At 37.2% G+C, this 24,933-nt stretch overlaps 6 protein-coding genes across 11 annotated transcripts; 3 read left to right on the top strand and 3 right to left on the bottom strand.

Annotated features, from left to right (window-relative positions):
- The first annotated feature begins 71 nt into the window (after positions 1 to 71).
- ACD5 (Diacylglycerol kinase family protein) lies at positions 72 to 4,525 on the top strand. 2 transcript variants are annotated; one of them, NM_124508.4, is made up of 13 exons: positions 72 to 449; positions 687 to 857; positions 939 to 1,106; positions 1,195 to 1,287; positions 1,715 to 1,807; positions 2,072 to 2,282; positions 2,372 to 2,395; positions 2,512 to 2,599; positions 2,875 to 3,024; positions 3,242 to 3,343; positions 3,481 to 3,843; positions 3,918 to 3,984; positions 4,059 to 4,525. In NM_124508.4, exons 1-13 carry the CDS (start codon positions 291 to 293, stop codon positions 4,194 to 4,196), a joined length of 1,827 nt encoding a protein of 608 aa, NP_568756.2. In that variant the 5' UTR covers positions 72 to 290; the 3' UTR covers positions 4,197 to 4,525. The 2 variants fall into 2 exon arrangements, with proteins under 2 accessions (NP_568756.2, NP_001331641.1); NM_001344933.1 differs by having other exon boundaries at positions 3,242 to 3,843.
- On the bottom strand, positions 4,456 to 7,209 carry AT5G51280 (DEAD-box protein abstrakt). Its single transcript, NM_124507.5, has 2 exons — positions 6,082 to 7,209; positions 4,456 to 5,667 (listed from the first exon to the last, which is right to left on the bottom strand). Exons 1-2 carry the CDS (start codon positions 6,990 to 6,992, stop codon positions 4,803 to 4,805), a joined length of 1,776 nt encoding a protein of 591 aa, NP_199941.1. The 5' UTR covers positions 6,993 to 7,209; the 3' UTR covers positions 4,456 to 4,802.
- A 2,177-nt stretch (positions 7,210 to 9,386) lies between these two features.
- Positions 9,387 to 13,549, top strand: AT5G51270 (U-box domain-containing protein kinase family protein). 2 transcript variants are annotated; one of them, NM_001344931.1, is made up of 10 exons: positions 9,387 to 9,641; positions 10,054 to 10,420; positions 10,505 to 10,629; positions 10,728 to 10,849; positions 10,937 to 11,124; positions 11,215 to 11,531; positions 11,617 to 11,715; positions 11,810 to 12,190; positions 12,280 to 13,047; positions 13,129 to 13,549. In NM_001344931.1, the coding sequence occupies exons 2-10, from the start codon at positions 10,186 to 10,188 to the stop codon at positions 13,309 to 13,311; spliced, it is 2,418 nt and encodes an 805-aa protein (NP_001318777.1). In that variant the 5' UTR covers positions 9,387 to 9,641; positions 10,054 to 10,185; the 3' UTR covers positions 13,312 to 13,549. The 2 variants fall into 2 exon arrangements, with proteins under 2 accessions (NP_001318777.1, NP_001330953.1); NM_001344932.1 differs by lacking the exon at positions 9,387 to 9,641 and having other exon boundaries at positions 10,048 to 10,420; positions 13,129 to 13,368.
- Positions 13,550 to 14,630: 1,081 nt separating this feature from the next.
- On the top strand, positions 14,631 to 16,464 carry AT5G51260 (HAD superfamily, subfamily IIIB acid phosphatase). 2 transcript variants are annotated; one of them, NM_124505.5, is made up of 3 exons: positions 14,633 to 15,367; positions 15,527 to 15,736; positions 16,049 to 16,464. In NM_124505.5, exons 1-3 carry the CDS (start codon positions 14,982 to 14,984, stop codon positions 16,224 to 16,226), a joined length of 774 nt encoding a protein of 257 aa, NP_199939.1. In that variant the 5' UTR covers positions 14,633 to 14,981; the 3' UTR covers positions 16,227 to 16,464. The 2 variants fall into 2 exon arrangements, with proteins under 2 accessions (NP_001332407.1, NP_199939.1); NM_001344930.1 differs by having other exon boundaries at positions 14,631 to 15,367; positions 15,527 to 16,427.
- Positions 16,465 to 16,598: 134 nt separating this feature from the next.
- AT5G51250 (Galactose oxidase/kelch repeat superfamily protein) lies at positions 16,599 to 17,705 on the bottom strand (the record flags this gene model as incomplete). The annotated part of the gene is made up of 1 exon (NM_124504.1): positions 16,599 to 17,705. The coding sequence occupies one exon, from the start codon at positions 17,703 to 17,705 to the stop codon at positions 16,599 to 16,601; it is 1,107 nt and encodes a 368-aa protein (NP_199938.1).
- A 1,098-nt stretch (positions 17,706 to 18,803) lies between these two features.
- EMF2 (VEFS-Box of polycomb protein) lies at positions 18,804 to 24,804 on the bottom strand. Of its 3 annotated transcripts, none has more exons than NM_180837.3 (22): positions 24,490 to 24,804; positions 24,258 to 24,383; positions 23,938 to 24,085; positions 23,665 to 23,720; positions 23,404 to 23,518; positions 23,147 to 23,306; positions 23,004 to 23,054; positions 22,657 to 22,796; positions 22,390 to 22,452; positions 22,178 to 22,299; positions 21,871 to 21,935; positions 21,720 to 21,772; positions 21,558 to 21,611; positions 21,415 to 21,474; positions 20,948 to 20,994; positions 20,764 to 20,864; positions 20,377 to 20,596; positions 20,172 to 20,220; positions 20,013 to 20,096; positions 19,587 to 19,666; positions 19,294 to 19,383; positions 18,804 to 19,203 (listed from the first exon to the last, which is right to left on the bottom strand). In NM_180837.3, the coding sequence occupies exons 2-22, from the start codon at positions 24,293 to 24,295 to the stop codon at positions 19,104 to 19,106; spliced, it is 1,896 nt and encodes a 631-aa protein (NP_851168.1). In that variant the 5' UTR covers positions 24,296 to 24,383; positions 24,490 to 24,804; the 3' UTR covers positions 18,804 to 19,103. The 3 variants fall into 3 exon arrangements, with proteins under 3 accessions (NP_851168.1, NP_199936.2, NP_001119413.1); NM_124502.3 differs by having other exon boundaries at positions 18,884 to 19,203; positions 20,764 to 20,849; positions 24,490 to 24,712; NM_001125941.1 differs by having other exon boundaries at positions 19,078 to 19,203; positions 20,764 to 20,849; positions 24,258 to 24,614.
- Between the last annotated feature and the right edge of the window lie 129 nt (positions 24,805 to 24,933).

Raw genomic sequence — 24,933 nt, 5'->3', positions numbered from 1 at the left:
GGACTTTTCCAAGTTAATAATGTCTTTTATTTTTTGGGGACTTTTATTGTCAATTAGATAATATATATGGACAAATATTGAAGCCAATCTTCGGCCGAGCCTAGTGATGCAATTGGCCCATAATGCTCATATGCAGCAGATCAACAAAATTGTAGCCAATCTTCCGTCCGTCTTGGCTCCGCCGTTCGGTTTCCGTTAATATTTTACAAAATCATTTCATTTTCTTTTTTAACTTCCAAAAAATCGAATTTTGTTGAATCTTCTAAGCTCAAGCTAATACCGATTTCGAAATGGAGGAAGGTCGTGACGACGAGTATTGTAGTTTTTCTAATTCCGGCGATCGCGACGGTGGATTGAGCGGTTGTTTTTTCTTGGATCATGTTGGCCAAGTTTTGCTTTCTCGAAATCATGATGGTTTGTCCTGGAAATGTTTGGATTCTTCAGATTGTGTAAGATTTTTCTCGTTAATGGCATATGTGTTCATTCATTCATACTTCCTCAGGTTCATCAGACGCAACTGTGTTCGTTGACTCTAGACTTTTCAAAATTCATCCTATTTTGAAAATTAGTGTCGTGTGTGTTGTTGTTGTTGTTGATGTTGGAGCTTCTCTTTCTTTATTGCTACCTAGTAGATCATAGATTGTTATGTTACTGATCTAATCCAATTTCTTGTTCTATATTGACAGGAGGGAACAACTTGTTTGGGAATTATAATTTGCGAGAATTCCGAAACTGAGATCAAATTCTCTGATATTTATGCTGTGGAGTTTGTTAGCTATGGCTTGGTGCATAGTCCAAAGTTAGGACTTAGACATGCCAAAGAATGTTTCCGGGAACGCTTGTTAAATACTCAAGAGGTTTTGTTTCAGCTCTCGTTTCTTGTGTGTTTGCTTATTGAGATTAATTGCAGTGTGATGAGTCTCTCTGCTTTGATGTAGATGTATCGGTTCACTGTCCACGGATTTCAAAGTTCACCAAAAGAGCCTTGTCTTTGGAACCTTGCTGCATTCACTTTTGGACATATGGATTTGCAGACGTGCCAGAGTTGGATGGATCAATTGAATTACTCTTTGATCAAGGAGGTAGAAAGACCAAGAAATCTTTTGGTAAAATCTTATCTGTTCTGGCTCTCTAGCACTTTGTTTCTCCTATTTTGCATGAATGCTTTGAAAAAGTTGATTCCCACTTCTTTAGGTATTTGTCCATCCAAAAAGTGGTAAAGGAAATGGCTCCAAGGTCTGGGAAACTGTTTCCAAGATTTTCATTCGCGCTAAAGTTAATACAAAGGTCTGTATTTAATTGCATCACTAGCAGAAAGATCATTTAGTAATTGTTTTTATGAGGGTAAAGGTTATTCTTTGATGACAAAAAGGCACACGGATTTTGCTTCTTGGAGTAGCTGACTTGATTTTGTGCTACAGTAGAAAATTTTGGAAAATTTGATATTGATCATGTGCTTCATTGTGGTTTATCAAAGTCAATAGTTACTAATTGATTTTTCCCTAGTCATAATTTATACTTGCAGCAAATGAGCGTACAGAAAGTGTTATATATACATATTATTTTGCTTTAGCAGAAATTGCGACATGACTTCCACAATTTTGCCATTCACTGTTGCTTTCTAGTGATGATATAGCATCATGACACACAAATGTTTTCATTTTTCATGCTAGAGGTCCTTAGTTTGATATTCTTGATTTACCATTTAAATCAGGTGATTGTAACAGAACGAGCAGGACATGCATTTGATGTAATGGCATCTATCCAAAACAAAGAGCTCCATACATATGATGGCATCATAGCTGTTGTAAGTTGTAGACCGCTTTTTCTATCTTGCATTGACCCAAATTATCTTTTTTGACCGTGGTTGTAGTGACTGAGATCAGCGCATTTGTGAAATTATTTCTGTGGTGTGACATAACCTTCATATTCATTACATCTATGAGTCAAAATATGGATTAGTAAAAGTTGATGAAACTTCTCCATTTCTGATGTTAGTAGTCATATTTTCTTCCTCATTCCGCTTTTCATGATATGATTGTTTATGTCTTGAAAAATCAACCTATGTCAGGGTGGGGATGGTTTCTTCAACGAAATCCTTAATGGGTATCTCTTGTCGAGACTTAAAGTCCCTCTTCCACCTAGTCCTTCAGATTCCTTCAATTCTGTTCAAAGTAGAGGTAGCTCCTCAGTTCCAGAACCAGGAGATGAAGTTCATGAGACTGACCAAAAGGAACACTATCCTCTTCTTCCTGATTCAGTTCAAGAGGTCATGAATTTCAGTATGTATTTGATCACTTTATCTCGTCTTTGTTCAACCGCGGGGACAGGTAACTAGTTTTAATATCTGGGTGTTACTGTTTACCTACAGGGACAGTCAATGGGTCATGTGAAGGTCAGTGATTTTAGTTCTCTACATTGTCTGCTCCGATTGTTTGATTTTGTCACCCTTTCTTATTAAATTGCATTCCTTTCTGTTTTTCTTGTTCCTTTTTGTTGACAATCTCGCAGGAATTGAAGATCCCGATCATCCCTTCAGTAGTGAAAGGCCTCGATTCGGCCTCATCCCGGCAGGTTCAACTGATGCAATAGTTATGTGGTAGGCTTTTTTATCATCATTTATTCATAGTCATCCTTCCACTAGCAAAAGTTATCCTGCACCATGAATGGGAAAATGTTTCACTTGTATCAGCAAATAAACTGTAGTTGATTACTAAATAAATAACTACTGCATATGCGTTTTCAATCTCTACTGTCTGGTTTCTCTTTTTCTACATACAAATTTTGAAAGATTTGGTGATAGCTTCAGGAAAGTAAAAATAGCTTCTGATAAGCTTCAAGTTTTAAACTACTATTTATGCTCTTGCGTTACAGCACCACAGGAGCTCGTGATCCTGTAACATCAGCGCTGCATATCATTCTAGGTAGAAAGCTCTTCCTTGATGCAATGCAGGTTGTGCGGTGGAAAACAGCATCAACCTCGACGATTGAACCTTATATTCGTTATGCAGCCTCATTCGCTGGGTAATGGACTAAACCTTTTTTGTTGAGATGTTCTGTAACAAGGAAAGGCAGATTTTGTTAAGTCATGAAGCTCTGTTTTTCATCCTTCACTTACAAGTCCGGAGCTTTAGTTCCTTATTATTAACAGCATCCTCAATATCTTTAACCATTAGTGCCTGTGAAAGAAAACTTGATTTCTCCAATCTCTAACAGAGTTTTGTACAATTGATTAGTTCAGATACGGGTTTTATGGTGATGTCATTTCAGAAAGTGAAAAATATCGGTGGATGGGTCCCAAACGCTATGACTATGTTGGAACTAAGATATTCTTGAAGCACAGGTATTTCCCTAGCATATTTACCAATTTAAACTTCCAAAAGAAAACATTAGTGGAATTTCCTCCAAATGATCTACCTTGTTTTTTCGTCCAAGCAAAGCACTGTTTTTTTGAGTTGTTAATTTATATGTTAATGTAAGATCATACGAGGCAGAGGTAATGTTTGAAGAAGCTGAATCAGAGAATTCTAAAGCTTCCCTACATACGCGGAGTAAGACATGGCCATTTCGAAATACCACAAGATCAGAGAAAATACTATGTCGTGCAAATTGCAAGATTTGTAACAGTAAGGTTGGTTGGAACAGTGCAAGCACAACACTTAACCCCTGTCCAGAAAAAACAAGATGGTGTAGAACGAAAGGACGGTTTTTGAGTATAGGTGCTGCAGTGATGTCAAACCGAAATGAAAGAGCACCTGATGGGCTTGTTGTGGATGCACACCTCTCCGACGGTTTCCTTCATCTCATACTCATAAAAGATTGTTCTCGTCCCAAGTACTTATGGTAATGTCTCGACTTTTCCTATTGTCATTCATTTTATGAGTAAGGCTTATATCAGAGATTGTAATGGGTTACAGGCACCTAACCGAGCTTGCAAAAAGAGGTGGAGAACCTTTGAACTTCGAGTTTGTGGAATATCACAAGGTTTGTAAAACATTTTCCTTTTCTAATCTTCTTAACTTGGTTGGGTCCTGATCAAAATATATTTGGTAATGCAGACGCGAGCTTTCACGTTTACATCATTTGGGGAAGAGAGTGTGTGGAATTTGGACGGAGAGATCTTTGAGGCTCACCAATTATCAGCCCAAGTATTGCGTGGCCTTATACCTCTGTTCGCATCTGGTCCAGAGATATAACAACATGCATGTGAATGTGGTTTTATATGAAGCTTTTGTGCATAGTTAGTGACCCAAGTGAAAAAGCCAAATGAGACTGGAAACTAGAAAAGTCTTATAGTGAACATGACAATGTTGCCAAAAAAAGAACATGGCAAACATATTATAGTATCCAAAAATTCGAGATGTAACCATTGGAGATTGGAGATGATATTACTCTTTCTCATTGTAAACATCATTATGATGTAATTAATAGTCTATACCTTTTTCCCCATAAAAAAAAAACGTTACCTTTCAGCGCTGATATGAAAATGTATCTTCAATACAACCCAACGGTGTAAAGGGGCACTTGTAACAATAACAACAGAAAGAAGAGACACCAAAATGAACAACTAAACTCAAAAGCAACCTTAGGGATACAATTCGAAAGACCTTGCACCTTACCGCATGCACATTGTGTACAAAATTTAGTTCAAGAATCCGACCATATATATTAACTAAGAAATATTTTGACATGATAGAACTCGACTCAGTGTAAAAAGCGTGACATATGGAAGATAAACATCACAAACATCACAGTTCGGTAACAGCTAAGATGAGATAACTAGCAAAGGGAACAAAACAAGATTATATTTCTCCTCTGTAGCCACCCGAGCCAAAATAATCTTTTCTTGAGTTAGAAATGGCGACACTCTTCTGGTGCTCAAGTTTTGGACAGTCTCGGATACGATGTCCAAGACCACCACAATAGGCACAACCCTTGACACCACTTGCATTAGCAATGGTCTCTGCTTCTTCCATTGGATCATTCAGCTCAGCAAGGACAGGTGGAATCCTCTGTTTAGCTTCTTGCAACAAGTGTTTCAAATCCAGCAGAGTGGTTTCGCTTTGATTCTTGTTTATAAACGTCGTTGCTATCCCAGTTTTACCACACCGACCTGTTCGTCCTATCCTATGCACATAGTTCTCAATCTCTGCTGGCATGTCGTAGTTGATTACGTGTTGTATATCAGGGAAATCTAGACCCTTTGAAGCAACATCAGTCGCAACCAACACATCTTTTTTCCCAGCTTTAAACGAAGAGATTGCGTACTCTCTGTCTTCTTGATCTTTTCCTCCATGGATGGCCACTGCTTCCACTCCTTTCAGTAACAAGTACTCGTGAATATCATCAACATCAGCTTTGTTCTCACAGAATATCAAAACCGGCGGAGAGGTTTTCTGTAGACACTCGAGGAGGTAAACAATCTTTGCTTCTTGTTTGACGTATTCTACCTCCTGGATCACATCCAGATTCGCAGCTCCAGCTCTTCCTACATTAACTGTCACAGGTTTCACCAGAGCACTTCTGGCAAAGATTTGAATCTTTGTGGGCATTGTGGCAGAGAACAATAGTGTTTGACGTTGAGACTTAAAGTGGTCAAAGACTTCCCTTATGTCATCTTCGAAACCCAAATCAACCAACCTATCTGCCTCATCTAGTGTCAGGTACCTAAAAAAAGGAAAAAAAGGAAGGTAAACATCATTGCCATCTAACATTCTCAAGATTTTGAAATTAAATGACACAGTCTCAAGACTCCAAAGACAAGAAAGATGCATTCAGAAAGAAACACCAGTGCGGAAAATTTATTCAGAGAGAAAAAATCCGATAGAATCACACAATAAAGAACATATATAGCAATGAAGCGCTAAGTAGCTAACAGACACTAGACAATCCTATTGATCTATCCCGTTAACCAGAAACAACAAAACAGGCACAATAAGCAGATATCCCCAAGAATCTAGCCAAGTGCAAAACTCAGAAAACGAGGATATAAGATCAAACAAGGCAGCCAAGACAGTAGACGCAAACATATATTACAATCAGGTTGATTAATCATATTGAAAAGAACCAAAGAAATCATACCTGCAAGCATCTAAGCTCATCTTTTTCTTGGCGAGCATATCCTTTAACCTCCCAGGGGTTGCAACAACAATATGGACACCTCTCTTGACAACCTCCAACTGGGATCTCATATCAATACCTCCAATACATAGCAACGACCTCAATGGCGGGTACCCAGCCTCAACCAAAGGAGCCACAAACTGCTCAACCACTTCATAAGTCTGCCTAGCAAGCTCTCTAGAAGGGCAAACAATAAGCCCAATGGGACCTTCACCAGCAGCAATAGGCATCATCATCTCTTCTTGGAGAGCAATCATGATCATGGGAAGCACGAAAACCAAAGTCTTTCCGGAACCAGTGAAAGCAATCCCAATCATATCTCTCCCAGCCAAAATCACAGGAAGACCCTGAACTTGAATAGGAGTAGGCTGCACAATACCTTTCTCCTTGAGAGTATCGAGAACAGGTCTAGGAAACTTCATATCCTTAAAGTTCTTAATAGGAGGAGGAATATCATCACCATTAACAATAATATGCCATTGCTTCCTAATCAAATCTCTCTGCTTACTAGACATCTTCCTAATATGCAAAGGAGGTTTCCACCCAGTTAAGAGAGGCTCTGTATAAGTGATACCTTTGGCAAGTTCACGAACAGACATAAGCGTCTTCTTATCAGATAAATGCTCCATCATCTCTTTCTCTTGTAAGATGATTTGCTCAGTAGCACTAACTTCGGGTACATCTCGCTTGAGCTGAGTTGCTTGAACAAGTAAACTAGGTTTAGCTTCAGCGAGCTTTTCCTTGTCAGCTTCTTCTTCCAATTCCGAAGCTTTTCCCTTCCGCTGAAGTATCTTCTGCGCTGCAATCGCTCTCCGCTCCGCCACTGATACATACTCAATGTAACTATCAGCTTCTTCCATGATGGATTCCATATCGAGAATTCAGCAACTTCTTCTTCTATTCCCTTTTTCAAAAAAAAATCCCAGGAGAATCGAAGAACACGTATAGGAGGAATAGAAAACTCAAATCAACAAACCCTAGTAGAGAGAGAGCCTCAAATCAACAAGCTTTGCACATCTCTCGAATCAATCGCTAATAGCTTTCCTTTAAAGGGTCACTGACCGACCGAAGTTTTTCTGTAGGTCGTCGGAAATCGGGTTTAGACGGCGTGTAAATTTTGTTTATTGGGCCTATTATCTGTAAGTTAATGGGCTTTCAATAAAGATTTCAGTGACAAAAACAAAAAAAAAACAAATTCATCTCAAATCTCAACTTTTTTTTATCCTTGATCTATTGTGTTCATCTATCATTTAACTTGGTTGTTTACGATAACAAAATTTTGTTCTGTTTTTCGATTTTTTGAATGATTTTCAGATGTATTAAAATTGCTAATATATTGTTAAGTTCTTCACATTACGTAACACGATTTAAATAAAGAAAATGACATGATACATCTTTTGTGAGTTACACTATATATGACATGTGATATAACATAACAACACATTTCATTAGACAATGTATTCGTAGACTCGTAGTTACACAAACAGAACAACTAAAATTAAACAAGGTGACATAGTGACATGTACCAAAACAGAAAATACATAGCCGATATTGTCCCGGTCATGGTTCGCATCTAACCATGATGATATTGACTAAGAAAAGAAAAAGAAATTCAAAGTCCGACCTGAATTCAAAAGAAAATAAACCTGACTCAAATGAATTAACCATTAATTTTACCCAAAAATAATATCAATTCCAAAAACAAGTTCAAGTAAGAAGGAGGAGTTGGGGTCGAAGTTCTATATCATGTTGATTATATATTGTTGCTTTTTGGTGCATGACATCATGCAATATTTAAATGTATTTATCTATATATTTTCTTATTTGGGATATAACCATATAATGAATCATACTTGATGGTTTGTTTAAAAAGAATCATACGACTTGATGTACCTAAGAAAAAGATTCATAACATGGGTTTGTGAAGCTGAGCAACGTTGACATTGCATATGTATCTCTCTTTCCCTCTTTTATGTCTAAGTGCATTTTCTCGTTCATTCATATAAACTTATATTAATATGCCACTTTCATAGTATATTAGTTAGAATTCATTGGATTGTGTTGTTGACAAAAATTGGATTGGTTAAAAACTTAAAAGAGAAAGAAAAAGATAGACACACATTGTCACATACCTATATTATAGGGATCGGGAGACAAAAAGACGTGATGGCAAGATAGATCATGCGAGCAACCAAGGGAGGAAAACCCCATTAAAATATAGATCATTATATGTATTTTATGATATTTTTGTAATATGTAGAATTCATTCGTAAACTAACCGCAAAAACCAAATGAAATTGGAATTACATATATAATAAAAAATAAAAGTAAAAGAAATTGGAATTACATCATATGTCTAGTTACAAGATGAAAAATTCATCTTAAAACATAAGGAAAGTTTTATAAAAAAATACTCATTTCTTCAAGCAAAATACTCAAATTTTAAAAATCTGAAGTCCCCTATTTAAATAGAAGAATTATTTTAGATAAATGTTTTTTCCATATATATTCAAAGTATTAAGAATAATAAATGAATATTAGATTTAATTATCACGAAATTTTGTTATTCTCTGTAACAGTTTCATCTGTATTCCTAGATGATATATTATAGAATATATATAGTATATATGTGAATTGGGATATATAGATCTCTATCATGAACGTGATCCATGATTTCATATGGTCTCCGACTCTCCATTCAATATTCTCATTTGAAGTGCCATGCAGAGGGATTATATATACATGGCAGAACTATGTGAGATTTAAGAAGAATACGCATTTTGTTACTTTACAGTTTTACACTATGTAACATGGACTACAAAAATATTTAAAAACGTTAAATCCTCAAGATATCATATAAAGTGACTAACATCATGTGATGCAATTTTTCCGAAGTAAGAACAATATATACTTCATCTTTAATTTTAATTTCTTGATGAATTAATAATATTCATGTTTTTGAAAAAGTATATCCAGCCGTGCACAAAAATAATATTAGTTTCCAAAACAGACATTTTCCAAATCTAAAAAAAAATACTAGTTAGCAAATCCCTTCATAAGATTGTTGAGAATTGGCAGAAACTTTCAAACATAAAAAAAAAATGAGAAATAATATAAGCCCCTCCCTCTTCTTTGTAGCTCTCTGATAATGAAGAAAATCCTTGTGTGAGCTAGTAAATAACGAGAGTGAAAGAATCTATTATCAAAAACAAAATAAAAAAGAGTGAAAGAAGAATCTTCAACAATGAATCATGAGTCATATGCATGACCAAGTTATCTTCATTTTTTTTCTTGTTTCTATAAATATAAGATTATGTGGTTATTCAAAAGGAATTGACTGTCTCTGAAATTGGGAGCACGAACGAAGCCACGAACTTGGGTCTTTGGCTCTTCTTTGTGTCAATGTCTCCGTGTGAGAATAGAAGACTCCATCGCTTCTTCAACTTCAAGATGGCAAAGTGAGAAAGATACCTTCTTTTCTTCTTATGCCACAGCTTAAAGTTGCATCCTTTAAATATCAGGTAGGTCAAAGTTGTGACTTTTTCTTGTTTATTAGAGATTCCGATCATGCTTGGCTTGATGGGTTTCTTGTTTCCAAGCTTTTGTTCTAGTAAATTTCGAAACTTTATGTGCTTAAATCTCAAAATTCAGGTTCAGAGTTACAAAATTCCTCTGCAATTGCATTGTCTAGCTGTCTATATCTAAATAGACTTTGGAATGTGGCTTTTGACCTTTTGTTCTATCTAGATATTGAATTCTGATCGTATCAAAGCATCTCTTGATCGATGCATTCTCTGTTTGAAATCAGGATCTTGTCAAAACCTTACATTTTTATTCAGCAATGTGATATCGATTTCTCTATGGTTCCTTGGTTGTCTAGTTTTGGTTTGGCTCAAAGATCTTCATTTCAATTGTGATGTTGTTGAATGACAGATTGCTACTGTCTCATTTGGTTGGAGGAAAGAATAGGCGATGAGCAGAACCGTTGCTGACCATCTTGCGTAGAGCTGGCTGTGACATTGTAGAGGCTCTACAAGCCGGTGCTTTGACTTTCTGGAGAATAAAATGGACTCTTTTTTCAAAAACTCATATCTGGACCCAAAGGCTGTGCGTGCCCAGCTTCCTAAGAGGGCTGATCTTGCGGCTCCTTCTGAACCGATGACCGTTGCGTTAGCTATTAGTGGGAGCATTAAAAGCAAGAATGTAATTAAGTGGGCGCTCAACAAGTTTGGTTCTGACAAAAATGTCACTTTCAAGCTGATTCACATCCATCCAAAGATTACTACTCTACCTACAGCTTGTAAGTTCCAAAGATTTTCTTCTCTACCTGAGACTTCCTGTGACTACTTAAGAGCCTGATACCGGTTTCTGTTTCCTTCCTTAGCGGGGAACATAGTCTCTATATCCGAGGAACTAGAGGAAGTAGCGGCTGCTTATAGACAAAAAGTGATGCAGGAGACAAAAGAAACTCTTCTTAAACCTTTCAAGAAAATGTGCGAGCGGAAAAAGGTTTTTATTTAACTTTTTGTCATTCTTGGTCTTCCTTTATCAGATATGTTATATAGCTAAAGATCGATGAAACTCGTTTTGAATCTTCTTTGACAAAGGTTGCAGTAGAACTTCAAGTGCTTGAATCAAATAGTGTTGCAGTGGCGATAACCAAAGAGGTTAATCAGCATTTGATCAGCAATCTTATCATTGGACGCTCATCTCAAGCTGCCTCCTCGAGGTATGGCATGGAATATTATCTTTTCGGTTTCATTATCTGATTGCACAGAGTTTTCTGAATGAATATATCTGTTGAAACTACTTCCAGGAATTATGATATTACAGCGTCGATATCAGCATCTGTGTCAAACTTGTGCACAGTCTATGTTGTCTCAAACGGAGGAGTCCATATTCTTGCAAAAGACACGTCAGACACGGAGAGGAATGACACTTCAATAGAATCTGGTTTTGAGAGAACTTCCTCCAGCTGTTCTTCTGGTTCAGGAGCTAACTCAGGTTTGGAGCTTTCACCAATCTTTTTACCAGAAACTGATGTGTGATTTATGAGTCTGATTTTTCTTCGCTTTTCTTTTGTACATTCTTTAGATGTTATGTCGAATGCACTCAAATCTAACCCTCACACTCTGTCCAATAAGAGAATGCAAAATCTCCCGACAATAGTAAGAGGGGTTTCTGTTCCTATGGAAACTAGTTCTACTGAGTCAGATGAAACTAAAAAGAGGTCTTCGGATGCTGCAGAGGAAGCAAGCAAGAGAAGTAGCCCTGAAACATCACGTAGTGTTTCTTGGAATCCTCAGTTTAGAGATTTTGACGAGAGAAAAGACGCTATGAGTTCCATGTCTAGCAACTTTGAATACGGAAATGTTGTTACTCCCCTTGGACACTATTTCACAGACAACCAGGTAAACTAAGGTTCGATAAGATTTTTTGTAAACCTCTTGTGAGATCGAAAGCATTTGGGATTGATATGTTTTTCATTGATTTCAGGACACGCTTAATGAAATTTCGAAGTTGAGAGCTGAGCTTAGACACGCTCATGAAATGTATGCAGTGGCTCAAGTTGAAACGTTGGATGCTTCTCGTAAGGTTGGCTTGAAAATATCTCTAGAAAAGGATAACGTGTGTTTGATAAAGCATACTTTGTGTGTCTAATAAATCTGCCCCTTTTTTATGGTTTCAGCTAAACGAGCTTAAGTTTGAAGAGCTAACGCTTCTGGAGCACGAAACGAAGGGGATAGCAAAAAAGGAAACAGAGAAGTTTGAGCAGAAGAGAAGGGAAGAGAGAGAAGCTGCACAAAGAAGAGAAGCTGAGATGAAAGCAACCCATGAAGCCAAAGAGAAGGAGAAGCTTGAAGAAAGTTCCCTTGTGGCTCCTAAGCTGCAATACCAAGAGTTCACGTGGGAAGAAATTATTAACGCAACTTCATCATTCTCTGAAGATTTAAAGATCGGAATGGGAGCTTACGGGGATGTTTACAAATGCAATCTGCATCATACAATCGCCGCTGTCAAAGTTTTGCATTCTGCTGAAAGTAGTCTATCCAAGCAATTCGATCAAGAGGTAACCAATCAAAACATAATTCTTATTTGAAATGTTTCTCTGATTTCTTCAAAAAAACTGACATTTGTATTCACCATTTAACCTCTTAGCTCGAAATCTTGAGCAAGATCAGGCACCCGCACTTGGTTCTTCTTCTAGGAGCATGTCCTGATCATGGCGCTCTAGTGTATGAGTACATGGAAAACGGTAGCTTGGAAGATAGACTGTTCCAAGTCAACGATAGTCAACCAATCCCGTGGTTCGTGCGGTTAAGAATCGCTTGGGAAGTCGCATCAGCGCTTGTTTTCCTCCACAAATCAAAACCGACACCAATCATCCACCGCGATCTTAAGCCTGCTAACATCTTGCTTAATCACAACTTTGTCAGCAAAGTAGGAGATGTTGGTCTTTCCACAATGATCCAAGCTGCCGACCCATTGTCAACCAAATTCACAATGTACAAGCAGACAAGCCCCGTGGGAACGTTATGCTATATCGATCCCGAATATCAACGAACCGGAAGGATATCTCCAAAATCAGACGTGTATGCTTTCGGAATGATCATTCTGCAGCTTCTCACTGGTCAACAGGCTATGGCACTGACATATACAGTAGAAACAGCCATGGAGAACAACAACGACGATGAGTTAATACAGATTCTTGATGAAAAAGCAGGTAACTGGCCAATCGAAGAAACTAGGCAATTAGCTGCTTTAGCACTCCAGTGTACAGAGCTCCGTTCTAAAGACAGGCCTGATTTGGAAGATCAGATTCTTCCAGTATTGGAAAGCTTGAAGAAAGTAGCTGATAAAGCAAGAAACTCGCTTTCCGCTGCGCCAAGTCAACCTCCAAGCCATTTCTTCTGTCCATTACTTAAGGTAATAACTTGTTTGCTACGTTATCTGTTTACTTGCAAGAGAAGTGAGGTTAATTTAAAGAAGAATGTTGTTATATTGCAGGATGTGATGAAGGAGCCATGTATTGCGGCTGATGGGTACACTTATGACCGGAGAGCCATAGAGGAGTGGATGGAGAACCACCGGACGTCTCCGGTTACTAATTCGCCGTTACAAAACGTGAACCTTTTGCCCAATCACACTCTTTACGCAGCCATCGTCGAATGGAGAAATAGAAATCAGTGAGGCAAAACAGAGAAAAGCGCGCTCCATTTTGGTGCCTCTCTTTGAAACTGCGTAGCGTTTTTCGGCATAGAGAAACGGCGAGGTGTTCTCACCGCCTTTTTCTCTTTTCGTTTGTTTGTTCTTTTGGAATTACCTTTGTACTGCATTTGGATTTATTTTATTCACTTTTGTGGATTCGGTTGAAATGTAAAGAGTTGCATACTGTAATATGTAATTTGGTATTAACCGATTCATAAACCATTTCGATCTAAATCTGATTAGATTCTCATAATCTCGTGTTTGCTTTTATTACAGCTTCTACTTTAATGCGTCTAGTTTTAGATACAAATGAACTTTTGAATGGTTCTATAACTTCAAATTTGTATCACCAAAAGATAATATATCTTTTGACTTGTCCGAAAAGTAAACATGTCCAAAGGACATAAAAATAATCAAATCTGTATCCCTTATCTTTTTTTTTGTTGTTGTGATCAACGAAAATAATTAAAATTTTAACACATGCTAAATAGTGTTTATTGACTTTTTCTCCAAACGTGAGATAGTTTTGGTCATAATACATTAATGGTATAATTAATCAGCCCTTATAAACACGTTATTGGTTAAATAACTTGAAACTTATGTCACAATCAATTCCATTAACACTCCACGCGTAGGCGTAGCTTAGCGTGCGTGCAACTATCCGCTATCATAAGTTCCCATTATCACTAGTATTAAACTTTGGATTAAGGATCTTACTCAGATTTTATAATAGTTTATGAAATTTTGTTACTTTTATAGTCTCTTAAATCAGAAATTGACTTCATTAAACAGATCGTACGAAATTTTCTGATCAGTAATTCTTTTTTCCTTTATAATTCATCACATACAAACATAAAATGAAAAAAGAAGAAGACATTTTAGAAATAACTTAAACTCTACATCTAAACTTGAATACCATGTCTAAATTAATGTATTATTTAACATAATAAAATGTCTATTTAAGTAAAATTAAAGAATAATAAAACTCGAATCACATAACAAGCCTTCATTGCCGAATAATTTAGACATTAAACCAAATTAACCAAACATTTTTTTTTTACCAGACTATTATGTAATGCATATTTAAAAACTAATTACGTCAGGTGAAATTAAAAAAAAAAAGGTATGACGCCGTCAAAGGACCCGGTAGTGGACCCAACGGTGCATCAACGGAATCCGGATCTACCCAATTGTATCTTAATTTTAGATCCGAACCCGAAACGAACAGATTCTTTTATTGGATTAATTAGTGAAAAATAAATAAATAGGCTTTCTTTTCTTACACGTCACCGACCGACCACTCCTGTCTTTGACATTCTCCTCCACTGCTTTAAATGAAAGAAACAGAGCACTGTTCCGATTCTTTTCATTTCTCCATTGAAATTACAATTCAAAGCTTTCTTCTTTTGTACGTTATTCCATTAATCCAATTTGAAACTTTCAAAATTTTCCCTTTTCTCTGGCTTTCGAGTTTTTCTCGATTCCTTTCTCCATTTTATTCTTTCCCCTCTTCTTCAACATCTCAATATAAACCCTAATTTTGATTCTAGTTTCTCAATTGGTGTGAATTCTCAGAAATTCAGAAAACCCTAATTTCGTTTTTTTCTCTGTTCGGTTTTTTTTTGATTGATTCGATTTCCTTTGATTCTCCGATGAGGATTTATCTGATTTTCCTCGTGGTGGTTTCCTTATTTACCTCCGCGTTTTCCGATTCGATTCTCGAGTACCCGTCGGAAATCGAGAGTCGACACAAGAAAGCTGCCGAAGAAGATGTCAATTTGCATTGTACGACCTGGAGATTCGCGGCGGAGATGAACAATCTCGCGCCGTGGAAAACAATCCCGGTGGAATGTGCCGATTACGTGAAGGACTATGTGATGGGTAAAGGCTACCTCACCGATTTGGAGAGAGTCTCTGAAGAAGCTTTGATCTTCGCGAGAAGCATCGAATTCTCCGGCGATGGCAAAGATATTTGGATTTTCGATATCGATGAGACTCTCTTATCCAATCTTCCTTATTACATTGATCATGGTTTTGGGTACATTCTCTCAAAACTTTTACTTTACACATTTTTATCTCAAACTTGGTTTGGTTTGTGTATGTTCATGTGATTCTTTTGCTAGAGAAACTCATAAAAGAGGACAATTGGTTATAGAAAATGCTTGACTTTGTTGATTATGTTTTGGGAATTTTGAAGGTTGGAGCTTTTTGATCATTCGGAGTTTGATAAGTGGGTAGAGAGAGGAGTGGCACCAGCCATAGCACCAAGCTTGAAGCTTTACCAAAGAGTGTTAGATTTGGGATACAAAGTTTTCTTGCTTACAGGGAGGAAAGAGAGTCACAGGCTTGTCACTGTTGAAAATCTCATCAATGCTGGTTTCCAGAACTGGGACAAGCTTATTCTCAGGTATAATTATAAACAAATGCAGCTTCTTAGGTTGTAACTATACATGCTTCTAGGTCATGCCATGAGTTTTTTCGTTATGCAATGGTTGATGCCGGTGGCATATAGTTTGATAAGAAACATGGGTAGCTCTTTGATTTTAAGTCATGCAATGAGTTTGTTCGTTATGCAATGGTTGATGATGCTGGTGGATCATATAGAATTCTGGATCTCTGCAAATGGTTTGATAAGATATCTTAGACATATCATCATCAGTTTTGAACATCCTTTGTTTATTCGTTTTGCTTTGCCCTCGTGTCTGTGTGTGATGTGCAGATCTCCAGAGGAACAGCACAAAATGGCGACACTATACAAATCTGAGAAGAGAGATGAGATGGTGAAAGAGGGATATAGGATTAGAGGCAATTCAGGTGATCAATGGAGTGATTTGTTGGGTACCTCCATGTCTCAACGATCTTTCAAACTCGCAAATCCAATGTATTATATCCCCTGAAGGGCTTTATTTGACGACCTATATAAAACATTTCAAAAATCGTATATACTTACTATTAGAGCAATCAAAGTGTTTTTAAAGTTGGATTGCCTTTGCTTGTAACTTGTCAAGCTACTAAATGTACTAATAACAGAGAATGCTCTGTTTTATACAGAGTAGATAGTATATAGTACTACTCGTTTTAACTTCTTTTTTTCACAATGTATTCGTGATCATCTTTAGTTACACTAAACTCTAGTAAGCCAAAATTAAAACTCTTTAGTTTCTTTTTTGTTGACATCAAATAATAAGAAGTGCATTAAGAGAAAAAGTCACATTCATTATCGTTGCATACTCCAAAAGAACACATGTTCAAGCCTTGTGGCACATTCATCACAAACTAGCAGTAAGAGCCTTAACGAAAACATGTTGTTTAGGGACTGTAAGCACATGATCAAACCACTCAACCTTTCCCCAAAAACTAAAATTTAGGTGCCTTTTAAGCGCAATCACGGCACACCAAATCATCATCTCATCTCTGCCACCAGCCCCACAAGAAGGGCGATCCTCTTCCCATAAAACCGCCATCTTTCCACCATAATCAGCCAATCTAACAAACATATTCTCAGGTAAACTAGGTAGTCCTAACAAACCTTTCAATATTCTCCACATTCTTAACTTAGTATCATACCATCTGAACACTCCGCGATGAATATAGAACAAAACATTATTTATCTCGCAAAAAGAATATGAAGCCCTCATACCAAACATCGTTGGTATAGCCTTGTCCCATCTACCTTCCTTGTAAGCATACACCACTCCGTGAGTCGTCTCCACGTGAAACTTTCCATCAATACATGCGCTTTTGGAGTAAAAAATGCCTTTTGTCTTGCTGCATGGGATGGGCTCAGGATGCCACACTTGTGTTTTTGTGTCGAACACCTCGAACAAGTTCTTACAGGAGTTGGAATCGCCATTGCCATCTTTGTAGCTTCCTGCTACATATATCTTTCTGTCAAGGACGCTAGCAGAATGTGACATCAGCTCCACCCGCAAGCTTGGAGCCTCGCGCCACATGTGAGACTGGGAATCCAGAATCGAGACACTAGACGAGGAGGGTCCTAGGTAAATGGATCCACCAATGTTGTAGATATCAGAACCAACCGCCACGAGACTTGAAAAGTTTGCAGGAGGAGAATGGGGAATTGGCACAGTAGCCAAAACATACCCATTTGACTTCTTCTTCTTACTGGTGTCATTGGTTAGGGTTCCGTCAGGTTTCCGACAGAGAGTGAACCAATGTGTGTTAGGGCCAGAATCAAAATGAAAGCACACGTAGAGACAACTCTCAGTGTGGCCTAAGAGTGATCGGGCTTTGTAAAGGTCCGGTGAAGCTAGTAGAGATCGGAAGCTCTTGGAGACAAGAGAGAGAGTCGGATAGTACAATCTTGAGATGCGTGCGAAGATGCTCAATAGCAAATCATCGGGAAGTGACGACATGACTCTACTGTTTAAGTTCAATATGACACATAAGTTTTTCCTCTTTTTGTTTTCAATACTTTAGAAACAGATAAGAAAATAAAAAATTGAGAAAAGAGCATGTATAATTACTTGAGCAGCAATCTAGGGTTTTTGCCTCGGATCGGATCGAAGCAAAGGTAGATTATTTGTTGATCTCAAAGCGGATGCTACAGGAAGAGCGATTTGATCCTTCGCTTCCTAGGGATGATAGATCAAGAGCGCATTGAGTAAAGCATTTCAGTTCATGTGGATAAAATAGATATCACAGGGGTTTTTGTTCCCATAGATTGTTTCCTTTAGGGTTTGTAGTGACTTCTTCACAGGCCCCGGCCCACATGGCCTAAAGATTTTCTAAATCTATTCTAAATATTGGTGATTGACAGAACAATGATGAGACTGAGATTGATATCCCTGAAGATTTGCTGATAATTGAGCACGAACATCTAGAGAAGAAATAGTAAAGGAAGATTATGGAGACTCATTTGCAAAAGAGAGTGATCATAATTTCTTTGAAGAGAGAGATCGAGCTATTCTAAATCCAACAAACCAAGATGTTAATATGATTAACGAGTAATTAATATGCTATATCACATTATATCAGATAACAACGTTTTTTTCTTCTAATACCCACATTAGTTTATGAATTTTATAGGAATTGATTAGCTATATATTGCCATGTGTAGAATTGAGACGTCGGTTACAAACACAACTGATATTATGGTTTACTCTCAAGAGTTTCTGAATAGCATCAAATTGTTTAGATTGACTAACAACAGTTTGCGACTGAAGATTGGTGGCCCTCTCATGTTACTTGGAAATATTGATCATAAAATTGATCTATGCAATGGCACTAGGTTATATATCATTCAGTTGGCTAATCATGTTGTTAAGACTAGATTTATAATATATAATAGTGTTAGTGCTAAAGTACTCTTGATCCATACGATGCTTGTCTCTCAACATAAGCAAGGTTCCCTTTTTGAGAAAGTTTTTGATTTTGCAATCTAAAAAGGTGAGCTTGTTTCTTCTACCAAAACTAATATTTTTTCATGGACATATGTTGATGCATGTTTCCAGAGTAACATCCATGTCTGGTTTCCAGTGTACAAAGTCAATTAGTATTTCAAGTTTTCAACCATATGATATCCTAAATGAGTAAGGAACATGTATAAAGCATTACTCGAAGAACAAGCGTCAAAGATAAGCCAATGTACACATTTATAATTAAAAAAAAAAAAAAAAAAGATGAGGACAAATTCATGCATAAATATGCTCCTCTTTCTCTTAAAACACCAAAAGTAGTTAAATGAGAACCCAAAACTCTTCTTCTCTTGTCTTTCTTTGTTTTTCTACTTAAATTAATGATTTCTTGGGTTTTCAAATTTGGAGCTGTTCGAGAAAGGTATTACAGTTGTTCATGGTTCGGGCATCAAGAAGACCGTGGTTCCACAGTTTCACCATAAACACTCTCCAGCACCTACACAAAAAAAGCTCACTTTTATCAACAAAACCGCTTTCTTCTCCGATACACTGGAAAAAACAATGGAAGAAATGAGAGTTGAATTACCAAATCAAGTGCGGTGTTCGAACCATGATGGGTCCGTGCAATCTTGAGAATGCCTCGCATGCCCATGGAATGTGACCATCTGCTAATACTCTGCAAAGGGTCCAAAACCACTGTCAAGGTAATGCTTATAATGAGTCAGAGAACATGGATGCGTATGTTATCTAATTGTTCAGTTTTTTTTTTTTAACCAGAAGAACTCATGCAGGAATTATCCACAACCTTTACATGCGCGACTCTAAATGTTTATACTGGAAAACTCCACGTGACATGTACTGAAAAGAGATAAGACATACCGCTGCTTCCTCACAAACGAGTTCCACATGTGCATCATCTGTTTCTCATCTTTAGTCACATCAACGAAATCATCGAGCATCTGAAAGAATAGTAATAGGAAATAACGTTATTCACTATATGGAGAATCAGACAAACTATGTTAGAATCAACTATGTTAGAATCGAGTACAAACGGACACACTTCGTCTTTTAATGAGTGTTATATAAGCACTAATGATCTGGTTCTACTGTTCCATATCAAACCGTGAGGCTTGCTCACATATTTTCTATTGATCTCTGAACCATTACAATATTGCTCCTAACGTTTGCCCATGCCCAGTCTTCAATATTCCTTTCCCTTTCACATGAAACATATATCTACCCAACTACTGAGCTTTATTCTACCCAACTACTGATGCGGTGAAAATATTAAATTCAAAAACATACCCTTCTATCTTCAAAATCTGCCACATCATCATCAACTTCATCTTCACTATCCCGGTCCGAAAGTACTTGTTCTAGAGCCATGGGCTGCGATAGTACACATAGCAAAGTCAAAATCAATTGCAATCTTCAAAAGCAAGAGAGCTAAAGAAAAAAGATCACCTGAGCTCGATGAGAGTGGAAGAACTGTCTCTTCTGAAGGAGGCTTCGGCTGGAGGAGGAAAAAATTTGAAAAACTCACTCACATCATTTGGGATTAACAAGCTACTTGTTATAAAACTAGGACACAATTTTTCATGCATGAACCATATGTAGTTAAATATAAATTGAAGAAGAGGATAGAACGACAAAAGGAAGTCAAACATACTTCCTCAAGTCCGACCGTTCTATAGATATTTTCCTCGTTTTTGCAAACTGCAACATTGTACTTCCAGCTATCGACTGCACATAATCTGGATCCCCACATGATTGCACGTCTGCAGGACTCGTGCCAGGAGGAACTCTTTGACCAGACTCAGCACCCCCAATTCTTTCGTAATGCTTTCCAGGTGGTATTCGGCTCTTCTCACTTCTAACAGAATGAGCATCTGAAAGTAAGAATAAAAAGCTGTGCCAAATGATCCAACGTTGTTGCATGCAAAATTGCACATAACAAAGTAAAATACTCGTAAAATATACAACTAAGACAGGCTCTCATCACAAAAGAAGCCAATACTACAAATCCAATTAACTGTCATTTCAGTCAAACACATACCATCAGTCTTATCTAGCACCTCGCAACCTAATCCAAGATGAGGCCCTTGCCTTGAGCTCCGTACCTGACTCTTTTGCCTCCTCCGTCTGAATTTTTTGGAACTGTCACATATTGAAGAATTTTTATGGTCTCACACAGATGCTGGAAAGATAATAAAAGGCAACATATAGGCCAGATAACTTACGAAAAAAAGAAAGTTTGCTGCTTTGGGTCAACGTCATCCTCATTAACCTGAGCAGATTTTTTAATGAACATTAACATTTAGAAAACTGTGCTAAGAGTAATCATCAAATAGGAAAAACTACAAAGACATAGAATATATTGTAGAACCAACTACTTCAATTAGATTTGACACTCCTATATAATCCAGGACTTTATTCTACAGTCGAGCTTTGACGGTCTCATGGCCACAAAAAGTAAACAGAACAGCGATGTCATTTTGAGTTTATTCTCATCACGCTATTAAGGACAATAGCAAGGATCATAGTGTGACAAATAGCAACTAAAGATTCCAGTTCCCTTATTTAACCACACAAAAGTCAACAACCCATGGAGGATATTAGTTTAAATGAAAAATGAATTTGTTACAGCCTATAAGATATACAGCAGAGAAACTAATGAACATAAATCGAACAAACAAGATGTTCTAACCTTGGATATCATTGTCTCAGTCTTGAGGGAGACATTTACCGCCTGAAATTCTTCAGTTACCTAACCAAGTAAAGCAGATTAGTGGCACCCACAAAATAAAAAAAAAAGATCAAACAGGTTAACTGAATTTTAAAGCTACAAACCCAAAACTCGAAATTGAGGAGATCGTGGGTTGATGGCAAGTGATATCTCAGGCCCTACAACATGATTGGGAGAAAAAGAAAAGATTGCATCACTACAAAGACTAGTCACTACAGCTGTATCTTTGACTAAGAGGATGAATGAGAATGGAAATGAAAGTCCACCTTGAAACTGGCACATTTTACTAAGCAGAATGGACAAGAAAAGTCTTCAGTTACTGCAAGACACATAGCAAACATATACGTAACAGGTTAGGGTAACGGATGAAATATAGACACACATGGGTATGAAACAGGTTAAAATAATACTAGTTACCTTCAGTCTTCTGCAATTTGTTGTTATAGTATCTGTAGTTGAAAACTACATTTCCTGTTCTCAACCTATGCAATGAATGTAGTGGTATAGAGTCAACTTAACGAGATGGACATTTTTAGTTGTACGTAACGACTTGTATAATCCCCATAAAAGAGGAGGACAGTCACAATTCAAGAAAACTGCCAACTATATATTAAGGGAGATAGCAGACCGGCCAATATATTTTATACAATTACAAAAAATCATAATGAGATGAGGCAAGAAATCTGAGAGCGCAGAAGAAATTGCAGACTAAACTGAAGATTACCTGATAATTTGCAACAAGGAAGAGGAAGAGATGTCATTATATGAAAATGAACTATAAGGAGATTTTTCCGTTGACCCAACTTCTTCTGCAGATATGGTGACTTGCACTTGCTGCGGAGAGCTCTTCAAATAAGAAGTGTAAGAATTGTAAGAATATGATTACATGATATTTCAGAATAATGTATGGAAGTATAGCAAAGTGTGCAAAGTTACCGAGGTGAGTGGATTGCTGGGCACCTGAATCGAGACACACTTTTCCTCACTCATGGACTTTAGCTGCAGCAATGGACAAGTTATACCAGTAATATTTTCATTTAAATAATCAAGACTGAAAACTAATGGCAAAAATAAAATTCACAGTAGCAATTACTTCCAATTTACTTTTTCAAATAACAAAAGAAGTTCAATACACAGTCCTTATTTCAATACAGGGAGCATAAAGTCATAGAACAAGAGGAAGACTTGGGCAATAGTGTTTACCTTTATGAAGCAAGGCTGCATTTCAACAAGAGAGACTGTGTCTACTCTCTGTCCCAAGTCCATGTTTGGTGATTTCTGCCACGACGCATACAGTGATTGCAGAGGTATTTTGCTCCATAAACAATGTCCTCCTATATTTCCTGGCAGAAAAAAACGCTTCCGATGGTAAGAGTTAATGAAAAAAAAGACTTTCAGAAACTCTTATAATTGGAGTCAAAGAATCCCTAATTCTTTTGTTAATAAATAGGACTGAGATTTTCCATACTATTACATGGAAAATTGGTAATGCCCAAAGATACATAACTTTTCAATATTAGAATGTTATATCAATGAAGAAATGGAAGTACCTGAATGAATCTTGCCTGAATCAATGCCAAATTGAGAATTTTGCGCACCAGCTACAAGAAGAAAATTATGTGATCAGTTTATCTGAATACTGTACATATATAAATGTCTTTATATAATTTTGTACACAGTCAGTCTTAATCACCAAAGCTGATAAACAAGATAGCGAGTGATCCTGATTTTGCCTCCAATGCGAGTCTATTCATATCAGGGAGAAGAAAGTTGGCTTGGGCTTGACTAACTCCATCAACCCCCAATCCACCAGTTAGGATACATGCTCGACTGAACCTATATACTGCAGAATACTATAATTTGAGAATTTCAAGAAAAATGTTAGCAAAGAATAGGTAAGTTACAAATAATAAAGATCAATGCAAATCTGTCTGAGGTTCAAATGCATACCTCAGCGACAGGCTTAGGAGAAACGAGTCTTGCCAACAAAATATACAGAGGGAATAATTTTTGAGTTTGTACCCCAGCATCTATAGCGCCCGAGAGGAATACAGTCATTTGTATTCTGCAAAGCAGTAATATATATTGATAACTATCCGAAAACTTAGAAAGCATTCAAGTCCGGAATGAATTACTAAGGTATAGTGTAATAGTTACCCAAAAGTAATGGAGATTCTGAACAGAGAAAGGAAGGAAAAAAAAAAAGCTTACCTCCTTTTATGTTTTGCCTCAATCTTATAATGCAAACATCGCTGAAGAAACAAGGGCTACAGGGGAGACAGAGAGAGAGAAATGATTAGGATGGACTGCATAGCAAGACAACACATACTTGCTTATACCAAATGAAGTCAACTCAAACTACATTTTCATGTAAATTTTCATTGTCAAAACTCAAAAGTAAACCAATACATGTGATATATCAGCTGAGCTCATAAGTCATAACTAAACATATTCTGTCTAAAAAAGGTAGGAAGGAAGACATACATTCCTAATAGCACGGCGTTGAATGATATTGTAGAGTTCAACAGGCTTGCAATAGGCAGCCAAGCTCTCTTCAGCAGCAATCTCCTCCTCTTCCGAAATACGCAGACGGGAGTCTTCATGGCACATCTGCTCTGTGCTTCTTGAACAACTGTGATTTCACCATCATACGCAACCAAAATTGTAAGCAACCCCACAACAAAATAAAAATTTGATAAGTTTGAATTACTAGGATTCCTCAGCTTATACATAAGAGAAACAGTATAAAGTTACACAATGCTGCAGAGACATTATAGAAGCATTAGGTTGTTCATGAGACTTACGAAGAGGTTTCACGACTAACAAGAGGAATGCCTGGCATTCTCGCTACGAGATCCTAGAGTACAATACCATACCCAGAATCAGTGCATACACCATCACAGATTACAAATTTGCTTCAGCTACAAAAGCTGCAACAAAAATCGTAAAGAAGAAAAACCCAATAAATCCCACAACAGCAGAAACGGGTATCAAGCGATTAGCAGGAAAAAAAATGTAAACTTGAACAGTGGTGACCTTCAAAATCCAGCAAAGACTCGGAGTTGAGCTAATTAGATAAAGAACAGATTCAACAAATTGACAGAGATCTCGAAATCAAGGAGAAGGTGAAGATTAGGATGGAGATGGAACAGTTAACTCAGAAGAAAAAAAAAACCCTAATTGTGAGAAATTATCTTCACGCGAATACAGAGGTGACTTTGACAGCTTGAGAGAGAGAAAGAGAGAGATGAAGCGTTTCGAAGAGTAATAAAAAGTGTAAATTGATGATATTGTTGAGGAGACCGTAAATATTTTTGCTCTTGAGAAAATAAGCGTAAACCATGTCCTAAATCAGTAAAATTCGGTGCACAATAAAATCTAATTAAAACTCTTTTCACTAATTGAAACTAAATTCCCCAATGGCCATGAGAAAGCATAATTTCTTAACTATTCAATATAAGCCACTTGAGTTCAAATTAG

The sequence above is a fragment of the Arabidopsis thaliana genome, chromosome 5, assembly GCF_000001735.4.
Source record: "Arabidopsis thaliana chromosome 5, partial sequence".
Taxonomy (NCBI): Eukaryota; Viridiplantae; Streptophyta; class Magnoliopsida; order Brassicales; family Brassicaceae; genus Arabidopsis; species Arabidopsis thaliana.
Note: the sequence above shows the minus strand (reverse complement) of the source record. Positions and strands in the feature narration are given on the sequence as shown.